This window comes from Alosa sapidissima, chromosome 1 (genome assembly GCF_018492685.1).
Source record: "Alosa sapidissima isolate fAloSap1 chromosome 1, fAloSap1.pri, whole genome shotgun sequence".
In the NCBI taxonomy this organism is placed as follows: domain Eukaryota; kingdom Metazoa; phylum Chordata; class Actinopteri; order Clupeiformes; family Clupeidae; genus Alosa; species Alosa sapidissima.
In genome coordinates, this window is record NC_055957.1 from 12,855,405 (window position 1) to 12,873,601 (window position 18,197).

The window sequence follows — 18,197 nt, forward strand, 5'->3', positions numbered from 1 at the left end:
AACACCTTTCAGCTGCATTTGGGAATGTGTTAAATAAGTTAAATCTCTTTAGTTGGAGTGTTTGCACTTTGGTCTGTGGCCTGTGGTGAGGACACAGGCTTAGTGTCCGTTCACTGCCACTTTTATCTATTAATATTCACAGTACTACAATGAACAGAAAAACAGAAATGCAAGCAATACTGAAAACAGAAAGTTAATGTTCTTGGTTCTTATGAATATCCCATTGTGGTCAAGATAATTGAGCAGTATCTTTATGGAACAGGTCTCCATATCATCCTCAAATGTAATGACTCACATGTTTGGGGATGATGCTGACTGGAAGATACATCCTTCTTTATGAGAAACACAGAATATTAAGGCTTTTCTTTGCTCTACATTAATCCCATACGGATATTCTCACATAATGCTGAACACGAAGACATTTGAGTGCAACATTTCCCGAACTTTGGAGTTAATGTCATGTCGTTTCAGGGATTACTAGACAACCCAGAGTAAACATTTTGGGAATATTGGCATTTATCCCCTGTGTTTATGCACTCTCTCCCCTAACTCATGTTGACAGAGGTGACTGTAGAGCAACTCGAGAACCCCACCCCCCCCCCCCCCCCCCCCCCCGTGCTGTGAGGTGCAAAAGCTTTACTGACAAAAGAAAACATACAGAGGCGTGAACCCGAAGGCTGGACCATTCAGTGCTTCTGCCTCTACTTTTGTGCTTCAGTAGGGGTAACCTGTTCTATTCCTCATCACCTTTTGTGGCCAAAGCGCAAGCACACAGGTTGCACAATGAAGCCCACCTGTCCTCAAACGATAGGATGACACAAAGTCAAGTACAAAACTCAGTGCAGAGGTCACAGTACGGGCCACAGTGAGCATGTCCCAAGCGAAGATGGGAAGCTGGTATCTCCAAACCAGCCTGGACAACATTCGTCCAGTTTTAGGCATTCAAACTGAGACAAAGCGATAGCCAATGGGATTGCTGCAGACAGACACCAGATGACCAGTTCCCCCTGTGTCTGTCTGCAGTGCTGTCCATGAGGCTTGACCCCCCCCCACCCGCCCCACCCAGAGCCTGTCAGAAAAGGGGCCAAGAGACGCCCATCAGGTCACGTCTCCTGAACTCCTGATACGATGGTGGGAGTGGCCGGCGTGTCCAGGGCTGTCTGGTTTTGGGACAGGGGTGGTGGGCTCCAGTCGGGCTGATAGAAGTGGATGTCGAACGTCTGGGCCCACTTGGCGAAGACGCGCTTCTCGGTGATGAAGCGGTGGTGGCTGCCGCGGCGACCGCGCTCGTGGGAGATGTACATGGCACACTCGTCTGGACCCCGAGGCTCGTAGTAGTGGTAGGGCACAGAGGGATGCTCCGCCTCTCTACAGGGACCGAGAGAGAGAGGGACACGGATTACAATAAAGGTGAATGTGTGTGTGTGTGTGTGTGTGTGTGTGTGTGGGGTGTGTGTGTGTGTGTGTGTGTGTGTGTGTGGGTGTGTGTGTGTGTGTGGGTGTGTGCGTGTGACAGAGAGAGAGAGGGACACGGATTACAATAAATGTGAATGTGTGTGTGTGTGTGTGTGTGTGTGTGTGTGTGTGTGTGTGCATGTGTGTGTGTGTGTGTGCGTGTGTGTGTGTGTGTGACAGAGAGAGAGAGAGGGAAATGGATGATAATGAGAGGGGTTAGAGTGTGTGTGTGTGTGTGTCTGTGTGTGTGACAGAGAGGGAGGGAAATGGATTACAATGAGAGGGGTTAGAGTGAATGTGTGTGTGTGTGAGTGTGTGTGTGTGTGTGTGTGTGTGTGTGTGTGTGTGTGTGTGTGTGTGAGTGAGTGTGTGTGTGTGCGTGTGCGTGTGCGTGTGCGTGTGTGTGTGTGTGGCAAAGTGACAGAGAGAGAGAAAAGGCAGAGAGATTGTAGAGTGATGAGGATGCTGGTTTATTATGCCCAAGCATGGAGAAGATACTGACGGACGGCCTTAGGTGATGTGTTTAACCTGCATTGGTTCAGGGGATCAGTAGGACATTACAGCTGTTGTAGTGAGAAGCTAATAACCTATTAGGAGGGCACTGAGGCCAAATGGGAATAAAATGAACAATTTCACACTGGTGCCAGGGTAAGGCAGTTGCCAAGATATGTGCTAGGGGATGTAAGTGAAACATTTCACAGTGAATTGATAATGTCCAGAAAAAATAAAAGGGTAGACATTAACTCACTTTATTATTTCTTAATGGCAAAAAAATGTAAATGTTTGTGTTTCATCCAAACATCGAAACAAAGTCATATCACTGTCACTATTCAGTTCCGCAGATGCAGATGAGGCATGTCGCAATAAACATCTGGAGACAACAGACGAGGTAGAGACAAACCGTGGGTGAGAATGATTAGCTAAATGTCACACTGGAAATCTCTGAACTAATCCAATTTGAAGGCACAGCACAAACTAATCCCCTGATCCAAACTACAGGAGAAAAAAACAGCAATAACAAAGTTGTGGGCAAGTTTAGGACCGACAGCCATCCTTGTTTCCACTGGATTTCATCAGATTCCAATACCCAAATCAGCAAATTGTCCCCAGATGTCCATTACTGTAACACAGCCTGGAGGTCATGTCTGACCCTGTGAGATGTGTCATTATTAAAAAGGCACACACACACACACACGCACGCACGCACACAGAGTTGCTTTTAATAACATTCCTGTTAAAAAAAAGGGCCCCAGCACTGTCACACTGTGCACTGTGTGTATGCCACATCCTGTGTTAATGACTGCCTGTGTGACAGACTTGGGCTCACCTGCAGAAGTCTGGAGGCACCATTCCATAAACATTGATTCTGTCACACAGCTCCAGAGCTATGGTCATGGTGAACCAGCCGGTGCTCAGCCACGAGTTCGAAATCCGCCTTCAGGAGAGAGAGAGAGTGAGAGAGAGAGAGAGAGAGAGAGAAAGATAGAGAGAAAAGAGAAAGGAAAAAAGAGAGGGAGATGAGTTGCCTCAGCTGACTGTTATCGACAGAAGGGATGAATGCCCTGCGACACTCCCAACAACATCCTATCCAATAACATCTCAGTCATAATGCCTCTCTAATGCAATGTGCTACCGTGGCATAGTGGCACACAAACAAACACCTTTTATGAACAGGGCCTCCAAATGTGATTGATGGACAGGAACTGATGGATCGTAAATTACTGCAGTAATTTCTCCATGTGGCGTTTGTCACATTAATAATATAATGCACCAGATGGCAACAGGCAGGCTCATGGTACATTCTGGCATCGGTACAGTATATGCCCACATGAAAACCCAGAACATGCTGCAAGCACAATCTTCTCTATAATAACAGCTTTTTTGATGTCTGACTAATATTATAAAGTAATATTTGAACTCACTGTATAGCTCATTCTGTGCAGAAAAAAAAAGATGGCTAAAAAGCACTAATCGTAATCGTAATCGTCTTTGAGACTCACAGCGATACCTCTCTATTCTGACTGCTAAAATCAGCAAAAGAAGGTTGTGTACTGTCAAATTATTTTTGTCTCTTTAAGCAGGAATAGTAGATTTCCACTGTTGTTGATCAGCTGGGTGTTGTCTCTCCTGTGTCTTTGAACTATGGAAGACATCTTTGCTAACTACCTGTTTTCCTTCCACCTACTGTAGCAGATAAATAGTTTAAATGTTTTAATTCAGGCTGTGTATTAACAAGAATCTGTCAATATGATACATACAGTATCATGATACAGGCTTTAATATATTGTGAATATATGACTGCATATATTGTAACTATTAATTAAAAATCAGCATCATGTTTTTGAAAATTTATATAGTATTGCAAAAATAAAATATCATCATATGAAAGTGTATCGATTTCATTTATTCTTTTATATACATTATTATCAATGAACCAACATTTACCTACGTGACAATTTGAATGCATAAAACAGAAAAACATTAGTGGCACACAATATTTGGAATAAATTATGTTTTGAGAGCTCTTTCAACAGTGGCTCATATTTATTCTTGAAAGCACCTCTAGCATAATGCACTTTATTCAGGGGCAGCTTATTGTTTGATCTCTGTTTACAGGAGGAATTCAAATCCCATGACATTTAATGGCAAAGTTTTTCCTGCTATATGAGATACATGCTTTTATGCTTTTTTTTTTGTAACAAAGTTACTTTCATTAAAGGCTTGCCGTTTGCTTTGTTTTTACAGGGGCTTGCCAGACTCAATTTGCGGAAATGTCATTTTGAAATGGTTGTTATTTTAAGAAAATACCCTCAACTGTCTTTAAACCACTAGTCTTTGTAACTATGGAGAGGTGTGCGATTTTGCCAGAGAAGAAACCATAGGCTCTCTGAACCAAGGTTGTGTTAAATTGATGGCATTAATTTGACATTTATTTGGCATTTGATATTCTGTCTCAACTTGAAACTAAGAGCAACAATCCAAATTGTTTTGCAGTTGAGTGCACTGCTGTAATTAAGTCACACGTTTTATCAAAAGTCTGTTAATTGTACGAACGTCTGGGTCAAACAGATTACTGAAAGAGACTGACGCACAGATTCATTACACTGAGGCATTCCAGTAGGCCACAGAGCATAGCAGGAGAACAGAAGGAGCTAATTCATGCAGGTGCATGAGTTGATGTGAGCGATCTGCTCTGCGCCTCTCCCCACAGCTTCAGCAGCTCTCTCTCATGTCTGTTTCATCATAGCTCCAGGCCTTTACGGCTACTGTAAATGCTGGGGAATTAGGGCACAGTCAAGCACTTGCCACAGGGATCAATTACCAAGGCCCCAGCCTCCATGTTAAAGTTTCATGAGTGGAGCAGGGAATTAACACCGAATCAGCACTGATCTGACTGCACCCTTTTCCATTATATGATGGCGCACTCACAAGATCACGGCCTGCCTCTTCCCAGCTCTACGTGGATCCAATTTAGTGTCTGTCTATTAGGTTCGTTAACCAGGGCTGACGAGGAGAGCATGAGCATTGATAAGAACAGAGAGGTGTGTACGCACGTGTGTGTGTGTGTGTGTGTGTGTGTGCGTGTGCGTGTGCGTGTGTGTGTGCGTGTTCGTGTGTGTGTGTGTGTTTGTTTGGCTGCCTGATGTGCCTGTCCAACTTGGGCTGGATTCCTGCGATGTGGCACCAGGAGCAGTGGAAAATTTTTAAGCACCGGAGCTTTGCTCTGTCCACTGGCCACTCCTGACCTCCTCCCTGCAGCTGTGTGTCTGTGCCTGGGAGAGGACAGGCTGCTCGAGTCCACCCAAGAGTGTGGAGCGTTAACTGGCCAAATGGGCCCCCAGCCTCCCCGCGGCTCTCTGCTGGCAGTGGTTCTCTGTCGGCTCCCACCTCTCCTCTCCTCCTGTGCTTAATATTCTGGATCCTCTCCAGGTGTAATCAACCTGCACTTTCTGCTACATCCAGCTCAAGAGCATTTTACCTTTACAGTGAGGTTCAATAGAGGCTTCAATACAGGCACTTCTCTCTTTCTCTGTACCTTTCTTTACATTATTCACTTTCTTTCCAACTCTCTCTCTCTCTCTCTCACACACACACACACACACACACACAAACAGACACACACAGAAAAAAAACACACACACACACACACACACACACACACACACACACACACACAGAAAAAACACACACACACACACACACACACACACACACACACAGACACAGACACAGACACAGACACAGACACACACACACACACACACATACACACAGAGAGCCTTTTCAAACAGGTGATCTCAAGGAGCCTGACTGCAGGCTGTGGCGTTTGGGTGGCCCTGAGCTTGTTATTTGTGGATGATCATGCCTGACAGAGCCAAATTCCTGCCCAGTTCTTTGGGAGAGGACGCAAGGCCGCCTCGGCAGGATGGTCATGGTCCCTCTGTTCGGGGTAATACATAAAAGATAACTGCAATTACAGAGGTCATCCGACCAGAAAGCTACAGAGCAGCTTTGGGTGCTGGTTCCAGGAGTTATTGGTGGCCCTAAGCACTGTAAAAAGCACAAAACTAAATATTTAAAATGGATTAATAAAAGGAGAAAACTCTGTTCAGGGCCAAGTTTTTAAAGAAAAATCACCTTAATCTACTTTCTTGTGAATAGTTTTGTTTTTCCCCAGTTGATTTTTCTGAGTCAAACAAACATGCGCATCACCACCGGCCTGAAGAAGCTAATCTACAGTCCAAGCATTTCATGTCAGAGCCACTGACAGGCTTCTCCATAAATGGATTATTGGTGACCTGGAGCGCTGCATCCAATAACCAGATGATTATTTCCTGGGGTCTAGCACAGTATAAATCCTATTTTGTAAATACATATCCGTGTTTTCCTTTTTACTGGCATAATAGACAGAACATATAAAAATAATGTCATAATAATCATTAATCTTATGGAGGAATGTTTCTTATGTTAGGCAATGTTTTTTGTTTAGGTAAACAAGCCTGAGCCTAAAGGATCTAAGAAGCCAAGAGAAGTCCTTCTCTTTGGATGGCAAGCTGACTGATGCAGCAAGCTCTGTCTCTGCGTTCAGAAAGTAAACACATTCTTTTGATTACCAAGATGAGAGGAAAACTAGCAGTTGGACGATATAATGAGGTGGAAAAGAAAAGTAAATAACACCATAAGCATGTTAATGCATGGTCCAGTCTGGGGTGCCAGCACAAGGGTTATGTAAAGGCCTGATTGCACTAAACAAACTTACTTGTTTACCTTGCATACTTGCTTTGCCTAAGTTTCTGCAAGTAATCACCAACCCATACATAGAGGATGGCAGTGCTTATTGACATTGCATAAAACATTCACTTGGGTGTGGTAAATGAAATCACAGAAGATTCAAGATGTAATCTGCATCCATTGTTCGAAAATGGGCAAATGAGTGTTTGTACTTCTGTTGAAATACCATCAGGGGCATCCACTTTTGAGCCATATTCAGACATTCAGCAAGACCTAAATACAATTTGCATAAGGATTCTTAAATTCATATACTGTACCTCTTAGTATTCAGTTCTGAGACCACCACAGACACAAAACTACACTGTTTTCCCAAAACAGTTTGTATGTGTGTGAGCGGGGCATGTCAAAACAACTTCTGACAGGCAAGGTTTAAACTTGAAAGTGTGTCAAATGAACAAAAGGAGCAACCTTGTCAATCCTGCACTGAACCGACTTTGACATGCGGCTTTGGCAGCTTCGGCTGGGTTGCACCGACGCGCTTTGCATACTTCTCTCCCTTTTATCACAGTCCTTGTGATCTGGTGTTTTGTCTTTGTCTTTGAGGGTAAATCCATTTTCATTTTTTTGAATATTATGCCAGAACAGAAGTGATGACATAGAAATGCACGGTGGATGTGTTCTATTACTCAGACAACCATAATGGCCGAGGCCTAACTGAGAGTGAGATTTTAATGGGCGACTGGGGCTTAGTGTAGTTAGTTTTAGTTAGTGCAAGCCCACTGCTGTGAATGAACAATGGTAGGCTAGATAGAAGGGTGATAATAGCCAAAACCTCTCTCTCACACAGACAGACAGACAAACACACACACACACACAAACACCAGGTACTATTACAGTATGTCTCATAATTCAGTCTGGAGCTCATTCAAAATTTGCACTGTGTAAATTAGACAATTATCTCAGTGGTCAAAACTCCAGTGAATGTAGCACCTCAGAGTCCAGATACTTCACTAAACTCATTTCCATATCTTCTGAATCTCATCTCCAGTCAATGTGTTACCTGAACTGACTGGACACAGCAACCCCTCATGTGCACTGCACTGAGCTCAGTATCTGCTATTTATCTCAATTTCTCTTTCTCTCGCTCTTTGTCTCTGTGTCTGTCTGTCTGTCTGTCTGTCTGTATCTCTCACCCATTTAGAAAACTAAGAGAACTGACCTCCTGCAGATGTTTGCTATCACAGCACCTTCCACATTGTCCAGAGCCACATTGTCCTCTTTGTGTAGCTATTCTTCACTACTTGTAATCCTACCAGTAGTATAATCCTACTGGTTTAGACTTCTCACTTCTATCACTTCTCACAGAAATATCGGACTGTTGAAGCATAAACAGAACTCTCGGTCAACCACGTGATAGAATAACACGGGACACGCAGGACCTCGACCAACCGCCCCACCCACCCCTTGACCTTTACCTGTCCTTGCCCGTCTCCTTCTTGAAGAGCTCGTCGAACTGCAGCATCTTCTGCCAGGAGATGATGTAGACCTTGAGCTTGGGCAGCACCTGGTTCATGAGACGCAGGTTGTTGTAGACGAGGCCCTTGCCGTCGCGCCGCATGTAGCTGCTGGGCCCCCAGAAGATGAACACGGCGTCCTGGCTGGCGTTGAGCAGCTGGTGGCGTCCGCGGAGCACGCGCTGCATGCTGGAGTGGGCCACCACGCGCAAGCTGGTGCGCCGGCCCACGTCCCCGCCGTAGGCGCCGCCCGCCGGCGCGTCGTTCATGCGGATGACGCACTCGGCCGCGTCGATGTCCGTGCCGCGCGCGCCGCCCGTCAGGTGGCCGGAGCTGGTGACCAGCGCGCAGCTGTTGCAGTGCATCTTGAGCGGCTGTGAGAGAGAGGAGGAGGGAGAGAGGGTCAGTGTGGTGCGGGTGGACTCCCGCTAAGGCTACTTCCACTCAGCAGGAAGAGATGCAGACAGCAATGGCTTACAAATAAACCATGTAGCATTCAAAGCATTCAATTCAACCTAGAAGATCGACAGTTCCTGCTGGTAATTTTTTAGTGGACAGAGCTCTTTGTGCGATTACTGACTATTACTCAATGGGCCAAACATTCATGAGTCAGTCTGTAACTTCTCGAGTGTTAAGTACCAACCATTACCTCCTCACACTCTGAACACTCGGGCACTTTGGAGAGAGCTATGACTAGCTGATTCAGCTCCAACACACAGCTAAATAAAGTCTTCCGGAGGTTGAGGACGATCTCCAGGAACAAGCCTGGGTACCCCTGGGCTATGAGTTCCTCCTTTACATGGCAAGGAAATGTAAAAGAAGCATAGTGCTCACAGATTCCCCTCAATAAATATGCCATTTAAAATTTAACTCGCAACTCTTTACATGAGGTGCACACAAACACACACACATCCACAAACACCATAGCTGACCACACACACGAGAGCAGTATATTTATAGAAATGCTCTCATGTATGAGATTACAGTCCAATTCACTGGCAAATGCTGCAGCCATTGAGCGGGGCTCCTAGACCTGCAGAGCCTGTCAGCAAGGCTCCTCTGCACAGCAGAACAGCGCACATGCACCTGAACCAACCCCCCACCCAGAGAGCGCACCTCCTCCCTCTTTCTCTCACACACACACACACACACACACACACACACACACACACACACACACAGAAGCCTGTCTGAGGTTAGGCTATCTGCTCTCATAAGAGCTCCCATGAATCATTCCCAGGCCTGTATATATGGCCGCATTGGTATTCCGCCTTTGATAAGCGCCGGCTAATATGGATAAGGGGAGCAGGGGGCCTGGTGAGACAGGATAAAGGGCCGGCTCTGGGGCTGTGGGGAGAAAGGGTTGCGTCTGCCCCCCCCCCCCCCCCCCCTGCCCTGCACTGCACGCCACCACGACGCAGCGCTGTTTAAGTCAATGAGATGCAAAAAAGCTCCATGCCAAAGCTGTTCAATTTGTCCTGGATGATGGCATCTGCTATGGAGGCTGGGGGAAAAAAAACAACAACAAAAAAAAAAAACTCACAAAAATGCTAATAACAAATGGTGATGGTGTTCTCCCATGGATCGGCTCTCCCTTAATGACGCATTTTGACGAGGAGATGGGGAGCCTCTCCTGGTGTGGCGGCTCAATCTAACGGAGAACTCATCAGGTTGGAGGTCCCAGGGGGAGGCGGCCTTATTTATGTGTGCATTACATGTGTTTACAGTCGTACTTCTTGATCGAAATACACGCATAGAAATGCAAGGGTGGGTGTGAGGCTGTGCGCCTATGTGTAATTAGAGAGAGGTTGTATGTGCATGCCTGTTTGTGTGTGTGTGGTGAGAAGTTGTATGCAATTGTGTGTGTGTGGTGCCAGGCTGTGCAAGTGTGTGTGTGTGTGTGTGTGTGTGTGTGTGTGTGTGAGTGAGAGAGGGTGTGTGTGTGTGTGTGTGTGTGTGTGTGTGTGTGTGTGTGTGTGTGTGTGTGAGTGAGAGGGTATGTGCGTGTGTGTGTGTGTGGTTGAGCTGCTGCACTGACATGATGCTTAATGAGGGGGGGAGTTAATGAGGTCCCTGAGGCTTGCAGCAGAGCACAGGCGCCTTGCACCTCCCAACTCCTACCTATCAGGACAAAAACCTCTCCTGGCAGACACACAGACAGACACACAGACAGGCACTCAGACAGGCACACAGACAGGCACACAGACAGGCAGAGTGGGCTGGGGGCAGTCGGGGGCACGGTGGGCAAATCTCGGTCATGAGGAGGCAGTTTAGGCGGGTTTAAAGTGAGCACATATAGGCCATTATCCCGCAGACCTGATGTGGGAAGACAGCAGATGCAGAAGTAGCGGAGCTTAGACCTGATCTGAAGACTTGATCCCATCCATCCTCCATGTGGCACGCTGGCCGGTTTTCAGACTTGCTGAGAGCACCAAATCAGCCTTATCTGTATTCAGCTGCTTATAGGTTAAAAAAAAAAAAACCTTCCAGTGGAAATAGTGGCATCTGTGACAATGTGGAAGTGTCCTTCACACTCCGTATTACATATGGCGGCGTGATGGGGAGGAAAACATGCGCCTGGGAAGCCATCACCCGCGGGTGTGGAAATAGATTAACCTTGGGTGATGATACATACGACACAGGCGGCAATGTTCAGATTGGAGTCACTTTAAATACAGCTGACACAACGCCAGTGCTCAGAGCCAGCGGCGATTTTTAAAACTACAAAGCGCTTCTAATCATGCAATTTGTGCAGAAACGGGAGATATTTCAGTGTCCTCACATTCCAAGCAGAGCAAACTATTATGCTAGTTGTGGGTCTCAAAAATTGCAGTGTGGAATTTCTGCATCACTCTACACTAGGGCTGTCAATCGATTAAAAAAATTAATCTAATTAATTACATACTCTGTGATTAATTAATCTAAATGAATCGCATATATAATTTTTGCTGTGAAAGTATTTTCAATATTTAAATTCAAATGAATCATTGAATAATCAGCATTAGTGACATTAAAGTTCAAAAACTCTTTTATTATTATTTTCACTGTTCAAATAATGGCCATAATAATCTATGATATGATCTAATATGCTGAGGAAATAAATTCAACAGTGCTTCGGGAAGTATTTTTTTCACATACAAGGCATTTCAGGCCACAGATATAACCTAGGGGACACAATGAAAATAAATTAACACTCCCCTCAATGTCAACACTTATTTCTTTGCATTGATGTCAACACTTATTTCTTTGCATTGAATCAGTTATTTTGACAGCCCTACTCTACACACACGAACGCCCCCCCCCCCCCCCCCCCCCCACCCACCCACACTGCCCCTCTGCCCCCCAACCCCTGCTGATTATGACAATGGATTCAAACATCACAGCCAGAATTGTTCACACTGCATGGAGGACATTTATGATGCTCATGCATTGAGATGAAGCAAACACATTTCCTGTCAGTGCCATGGTGTATGTAGCACACACAGGCGCCTCCTGCCTCCAGTGAGAGAGAGAACCAAAAGAAAAACATTCTTTTTCTCTCTTTCTGGTGAACAAATCAGTTCGGGGGGAAAAGACATGTACTGCCTTAAAAAAAAAGACCGCCCGTCCAGCACACTCGCGGCACACCAGCTGGGCAGAGGAGGAGATAGCCAGTGAACGGTCCACTAAAAAGCTGCAATCACATGGCCCAGCAGGACCCGAAGTTATCAGACCTCCCCCTCCAAACACCTTTCAGCCCGTTCATTCTCTTCCACACGGACCTCTCATCATCACAAAACAGCAGTACGCCCACATTTTGTTTCCAGATAATTCTTTTCTCTCCAGCTAATTTGTTTTCTCTTACAGCTATTTCTGCCTGTCTGAATTTGGACAGCGCATGAATCATGACTACATATAAAAAAAAAAAAAGAAATCTAAAAAGAAGAAAACCAAGGAGGTGCAATTAGCCTTGACGCAAACCCGCTAATGGCAAGGATGGGAGGGGAAATCAAATATAACCCTAAATAACCTGTGTCATCGAGAGAAGGAAAAAAAACCCCACAAGATCCACATTAGCATTGTGAGAGCTGAGTACGGGTCCTGATGGGACAGCTCCGTCTGTGTGCCCGCCTCTGGGGCAGTGAGAGGAGGGGAGAGCAGAGCGGAGCTCCACGGCTGGTGCAGGGAGCTAATGATGAGGGGGCGATGAGGCATACCAGAGGGGTAGTGGGGCCGCTGAAACAACAGCAATTAGCGCAGTCCCGTCGGCCAGAAATCATTCCCCTCTGATGGCAGCCGCTGCTTACCATCCCACCATGAGATCTTAATTAGACTGTGCCACCCCCACCCCCACCCCCACCCGCACCCGCAACCCACACCAGCACCGCCAGTACCAGCAGCAGGTCTCTTTCCCTCTAACTACCCAAACCATTTCTCTTTCTCCCTTTAAAAAGTCCTCCAAGAACGAATGAAAAGCAGCCCAATTATTCTAGTGCAGAATACGGCGATGACCTACAAAGGGCTGATTAAAACCTGTGAGAACAGAAAGAACAGAAAGGTCCTTTGGAGAAGCGGGGTCCAAAGGACAGGAGGAAGACACGATGACAGGCGACAGAAAGAGAGAAAAAAACACCGACACTTTTATGGTTGCTCTCCTGACGCAGGACGGTGGGGATTTTTTCCCTTCTTTTTTTTAAGACAGCCCACCTGTCAGATGGCTTAAAGGGAGTGTCTGATCTAAGTGCGAGCTTAGAGGCGACACAAACGCAGGGAATGAAATGGAGAGCTGGGAATAAAGTGGATTTTCTGAGCAGAGGAGATCTGGCCCTGGCGGCACCGATTGATTTATCTCCTGCGACTTTGATCACGGCAGGGCCATTAGGAGGCAGCTGCGTCTCCAAAGGAACACAAGATCCCATCAGACCCCTAATCCAGCTCTCATCTCCGAGCAAACACCGGCATCTTTACACACCATCACGGCCTCCAGACTGACACTCCAACACCCGCGGTTTACTGCAGTCCATTCCATAGCCAGTAAGGTTAACGGCTGCCATTACACAGGTACGTAGTCCAGGGGGTCATATTTAATGTACAGAATAAGGGAGACAGATGGAAAACATCACTCCCCTCATGGACAATGAATGATTTCATCTCCAGATTTCTGCTAAGAACTCTAATATTACTCTGATCACATTAGAAACAAAATACAGCCTTCACCTACACAAAGGCATGAGTCATATAAGTAGCACTGTAAATACCAATAATGGGCAATAGTTGAAACACAATGGCAGAGAGCAATGTGCCCAATTCTTAATGTGTCTAATGAGGTGGAAATTGGCTTAGTTAGTGAAAATGACAAAGGGCTTTTTCAGAAGAGATGGTGAAAGATATAGTATAGCACACAATGTGACTAGACCAAAATTAATGTTGCTTATCCAATCTGTGAAATGTCTCAGCTCTCAAATAGTGATATCTGTTGTATCTTACATCGAATGCATATACATTTTTAATATACATATTAAACTGAGGATCATATCTATATTTTCTCTGGATATTTTCCCAAATCTGCCAAACAAATCACCTCAAAATGCAGGGCATGTCCACCTCCACAAGTGCCCGAGTGAGAAATACAATGTATGTGAAAACCCCATGGTAACAGCTAATTTTTCATTGTCCAAAGGAAGCAGGTTAGCCAGGTCTGCCTTTCCTCATTATTGCATTCTGCTTCGGCAATCTATAGTGATTTCCCCCTACCGTCAGGTCGTGGGTGGCCTTTAATTGAATAATTAGTCACAGAGCCAAACCAATATGATGCCAGGAGGGACACACTGAGCCAGCGATTGTCTTACAAGTGCAAGTGCATGCAGCTTATGCTCTGCCTTTGACCAGCATTTAGCCTGTGGTAGTTTGCAATGGACCCTTTCAAGAGAGTTCCATTATCAGCATCATAGTTGGCCCCACAAGACTTCCTTTTTAACATTCCATATGTTATCTTAATGCAGAGGAAGTAGATTGGGGCCCAAATAGAACGTTCAAGCATTGTTTTTGTTTACCTTGTTGAAAGGGTCAATAGCAGCGTAGAGGTTGCCCTATGTGTAAGGGATTGCTACTATTGGTGTGGCAGAACTAGACACAGTCTCTTGGAGCTGCAGAACTTCCTGTCCTTCAGCATAACAACAACCAGCAGTCGGAGGTGGGGTGGGAGACAGCGAACAGCAAAGTGACCTTGGGGTGGACTAGCTTGTCAGGTTCAGTGCGGCGAGACCCCTGCTGGTGCCTGCTGCCTCCTCCTCTTCCTTAATCAGCGCGTGCTGGAGGCTGGCCTCGTCCAGCCGCTGGGCTGCTGTCGGGTAGCACACAGCAGGCGGTGGGGAGGCGGGAGCCAGGCGCCAAGCCGATGAAGACGGCGCCAAGATGATTGCCTTGGCCTGAATACAAAAGGTGTCCCCCTTTACAATGGCGCCTGTGTGTGTGTGTGTGTGTGTGTGTGTGTGTGTGTGTTCGCGTGTGCATGTGTTTCTTTTCTCTTGAGCCTGGGATTAAGCAAGCAGCTCTGACAAGCGGCATCCGTTAAAACAAGGTCCTCAGGGGAGGAATTAGCATCCATCGTGGGGCTTAAAAGTGGGAGATGGACCACAATGATAACAAGCTCCCGTCAAAGAGTGCCGGGGATGGCAGAGCACAGCTGACTCAGAGGGGGAAAAGAGAGAGAGCGAGAGAGAGAGAAAGACAGACAGACAGACAGACAGACAGAATGGGAGACAGACAGGAAAGAAACAAAGTAAACTGGGTGAAAATAGACATGCAAGCAGGTGAAGACGTGCTGGAAAAGTATGCACTGCTGTTCCTATACGGCATCTCCCTCGGTTATGAGATCCCTCATGGGATCAAAAGAGTAGGAGCTGAGCTAAGTATGCACTGCTGTTCCTATACGGCATCTCCCTCGGTTATGAGATCCCTCACAGGATCAAAAGAGTAGGAGCTGAGCTAAGTATGCACTGCTGTTCCTATACGGCATCTCCCTCGGTTATGAGATCCCTCACAGGATCAAAAGAGTAGGAGATGAGCTAAGTATGCACTGCTGTTCCTATACGGCATCTCCCTCGGTTATGAGATCCCTCATGGGATCAAAAGAGTAGGAGCTGAGCTGAGTGAAATGTGGGAGTGGATTTGTGATTCCCGCTGCAGCACCTGGCCCACTGTATCATGATGACTAATGAGCAATGCAGAACGTGAATTATGAGCAGAGGAGACGAAAACCATTTCATTAACTAATGACCATCTTCAATTTCAATTTCACACCCACATTAGGCCACAAGGACAAAGGCTAGCCACAGCCTATGGCTCCTCCCCACGCATTCCCATTTTAAAAGAGCCGATCACTTTATCAAGCCTTGTCAAAAGTGTGAATAGTCGAAATATGGTTCATTTGATAACCAAGAGGAAGAATCTAAAGAACTGAAGTTGGTGAACAGCAACGTCAATCATTTCTAGATATCTAATATACCTCCATCATAATGGCACGCCGTACAACACAGGGCTCTGACTAGGCCAATTCTTTGAAATATGGCCAAAAAGCAGGGGCTTATTAGAAAAATGACTGCATTCAGCTTATGACAAAAAGAGGTAGTTGCCCTGAATGAGGGGAACAATCATTAAACCAATACGGTGACACTTGATGGGACCAGATGCACATCAGACCTTGATCTAATGCACAGCCCAGCAGTCCACATATGCATACAATTAACTGGAATCACTAGGACCAGCCAATAGTGAAGAGGTTTGCAATGCTTTAGCATGCAATGTAGCTGTAGCTGGACCAGCCAATAGTGAAGAGGTTTGCAATGCTTTAGCATGCAATGTAGCTGTAGCTGGACCAGCCAATAGTGAAGAGGTGTGCAATGCTTTAGCATGCAATGTAGCTGTAGCTGGACCAGCCAATAGTGAAGAGGTTTGCAATGCTTTAGCATGCAATGTAGCTGTAGCTGGACCAGCCAATAGTGAAGAGGTTTGCAATGCTTTAGCATGCAATGTAGCTGTAGCTGGACCAGCCAATAGTGAAGAGGTTTGCAATGCTTTAGCATGCAATGTAGCTGTAGCTGGACCAGCCAATAGTGAAGAGGTTTGCAATGCTTTAGCATGCAATGTAGCTGTAGCTGGACCAGCCAATAGTGAAGAGGTTTGCAATGCTTTAGCATGCAATGTAGCTGTAGCTGGACCAGCCACTAGTGAAGAGGTTTGCAATGCTTTAGCATGCAATGTAGCTGTAGCTGGACCAGCCAATAGTGAAGAGGTGTGCAATGCTTTAGCATGCAGTGTAGCTGTAGCTGGACCAGCCAATAGTGAAGAGGTTTGCAATGCTTTAGCATGCAATGTAGCTGTAGCTGGACCAGCCAATAGTGAAGAGGTTTGCAATGCTTTAGCATGCAATGTAGCTGTAGCTGGACCAGCCAATAGTGAAGAGGTGTGCAATGCTTTAGCATGCAATGTAGCTGTAGCTGGACCAGCCAATAGTGAAGAGGTGTGCAATGCTTTAGCATGCAATGTAGCTGTAGCTGGACCAGCCAATAGTGAAGAGGTGTGCAATGCTTTAGCATGCAATGTAGCTGTAGCTGGACCAGCCAATAGTGAAGAGGTGTGCAATGCTTTAGCATGCAATGTAGCTGTAGCTGGACCAGCCAATAGTGAAGAGGTGTGCAATGCTTTAGCATGCAATGTAGCTGTAGCTGGACCAGCCACTAGTGAAGAGGTTTGCAATGCTTTAGCATGCAATGTAGCTGTAGCTGGACCAGCCAATAGTGAAGAGGTGTGCAATGCTTTAGCATGCAATGTAGCTGTAGCTGGACCAGCCAATAGTGAAGAGGTGTGCAATGCTTTAGCATGCAGTGTAGCTGTAGCTGGACCAGCCAATAGTGAAGAGGTGTGCAATGCTTTAGCATGCAATGTAGCTGTAGCTGGACCAGCCAATAGTGAAGAGGTGTGCAATGCTTTAGCATGCAGTGTAGCTGTAGCTGGACCAGCCAATAGTGAAGAGGTTTGCAATGCTTTAGCATGCAATGTAGCTGTAGCTGGACCAGCCAATAGTGAAGAGGTGTGCAATGCTTTAGCATGCAATGTAGCTGTAGCTGGACCAGCCAATAGTGAAGAGGTGTGCAATGCTTTAGCATGCAATGTAGCTGTAGCTGGACCAGCCAATAGTGAAGAGGTTTGCAATGCTTTAGCATGCAATGTAGCTGTAGCTGGACCGGTGGCTAAAAATACCCCACGTGATAGAAATGCGGCTTTCCACTTCTCAACTGACAGTGACGACAAAAGTTGATGAACTGCCAGATCCCCAGTGGAAGGCGATTCACATCGTCTTGCTGCGCTGCTTTTGTCAGAGTGGGTCACGTGTGGCTGAACAGCAGTGGTCCCAGCCAGCGCCAGTGATTAAGCCCCAGAAGAAGAAAGCCTGGGTGGGTTTAACCCTGATGATGTCGCCTCCCGCACACGCCGATGGAGCTTCTCATTAGTCGCTTCCTCATGGCTTCCTCAGTGCGGGAGTTCGTGGCCGCATCACTATCCCAGCTCTCACCTCTTCATCTGATAATGATAATGACGCTCATCTCCGGCGAAGGCCTGCAATTCACAGGGATAGATTTAGCCGCAGTAATTGTCTGATGGTCCAGTGCAGCATGCGGTTCTTTATTACCGAGGGGTGCATCCGCCGCACTTTACCTGCGCGCTTTAATCACACAGCGGCTACATTAGGCTGCGGCTCTAATGAGTATGACTCACATTAGCCGCTGGCAATCAACTGACGCCGCACTTTAGGAATCGGGGGATTAACTGATGCAGGCGGTGATTGGGACAGAACTGCACCTTTGAGAATAGGAGAAATGAATGTGCCATGAATTGAGAGTTCCAAAGTGGTTCATTAACCTCTTAGGTAATCACGGATTGCACCGTCGAGGTTAAACTGTGATTACATGTGCTTACTCTAGTATTCAGCTACTACCACCGAACACTAGCAGCCAG

General features: G+C 46.3%; 1 protein-coding gene and 1 long non-coding RNA gene across 2 annotated transcripts in view; one reads left to right on the forward strand and one right to left on the reverse strand.

The window, feature by feature from the left end:
* st6galnac5a (ST6 (alpha-N-acetyl-neuraminyl-2,3-beta-galactosyl-1,3)-N-acetylgalactosaminide alpha-2,6-sialyltransferase 5a) overlaps window positions 1-18,197 on the reverse strand; it is a 25,767-nt gene continuing 7,570 nt past the window's right edge. Inside the window, exons 3-5 of the mRNA XM_042086689.1 lie at window positions 8,163-8,575; window positions 2,783-2,890; window positions 1-1,368 (exon numbers count right to left, since the gene is read on the reverse strand). Coding sequence (XP_041942623.1) covers window positions 1,104-1,368; window positions 2,783-2,890; window positions 8,163-8,575 — 786 coding nt within the window. The 3' untranslated portion in view covers window positions 1-1,103. The remainder of the gene's footprint in view (window positions 1,369-2,782; window positions 2,891-8,162; window positions 8,576-18,197) is intronic.
* LOC121705632 overlaps window positions 18,138-18,197 on the forward strand; it is a 26,402-nt gene continuing 26,342 nt past the window's right edge. Inside the window, exon 1 of the long non-coding RNA XR_006030845.1 lies at window positions 18,138-18,150. This is a non-coding gene — a long non-coding RNA (uncharacterized LOC121705632). The remainder of the gene's footprint in view (window positions 18,151-18,197) is intronic.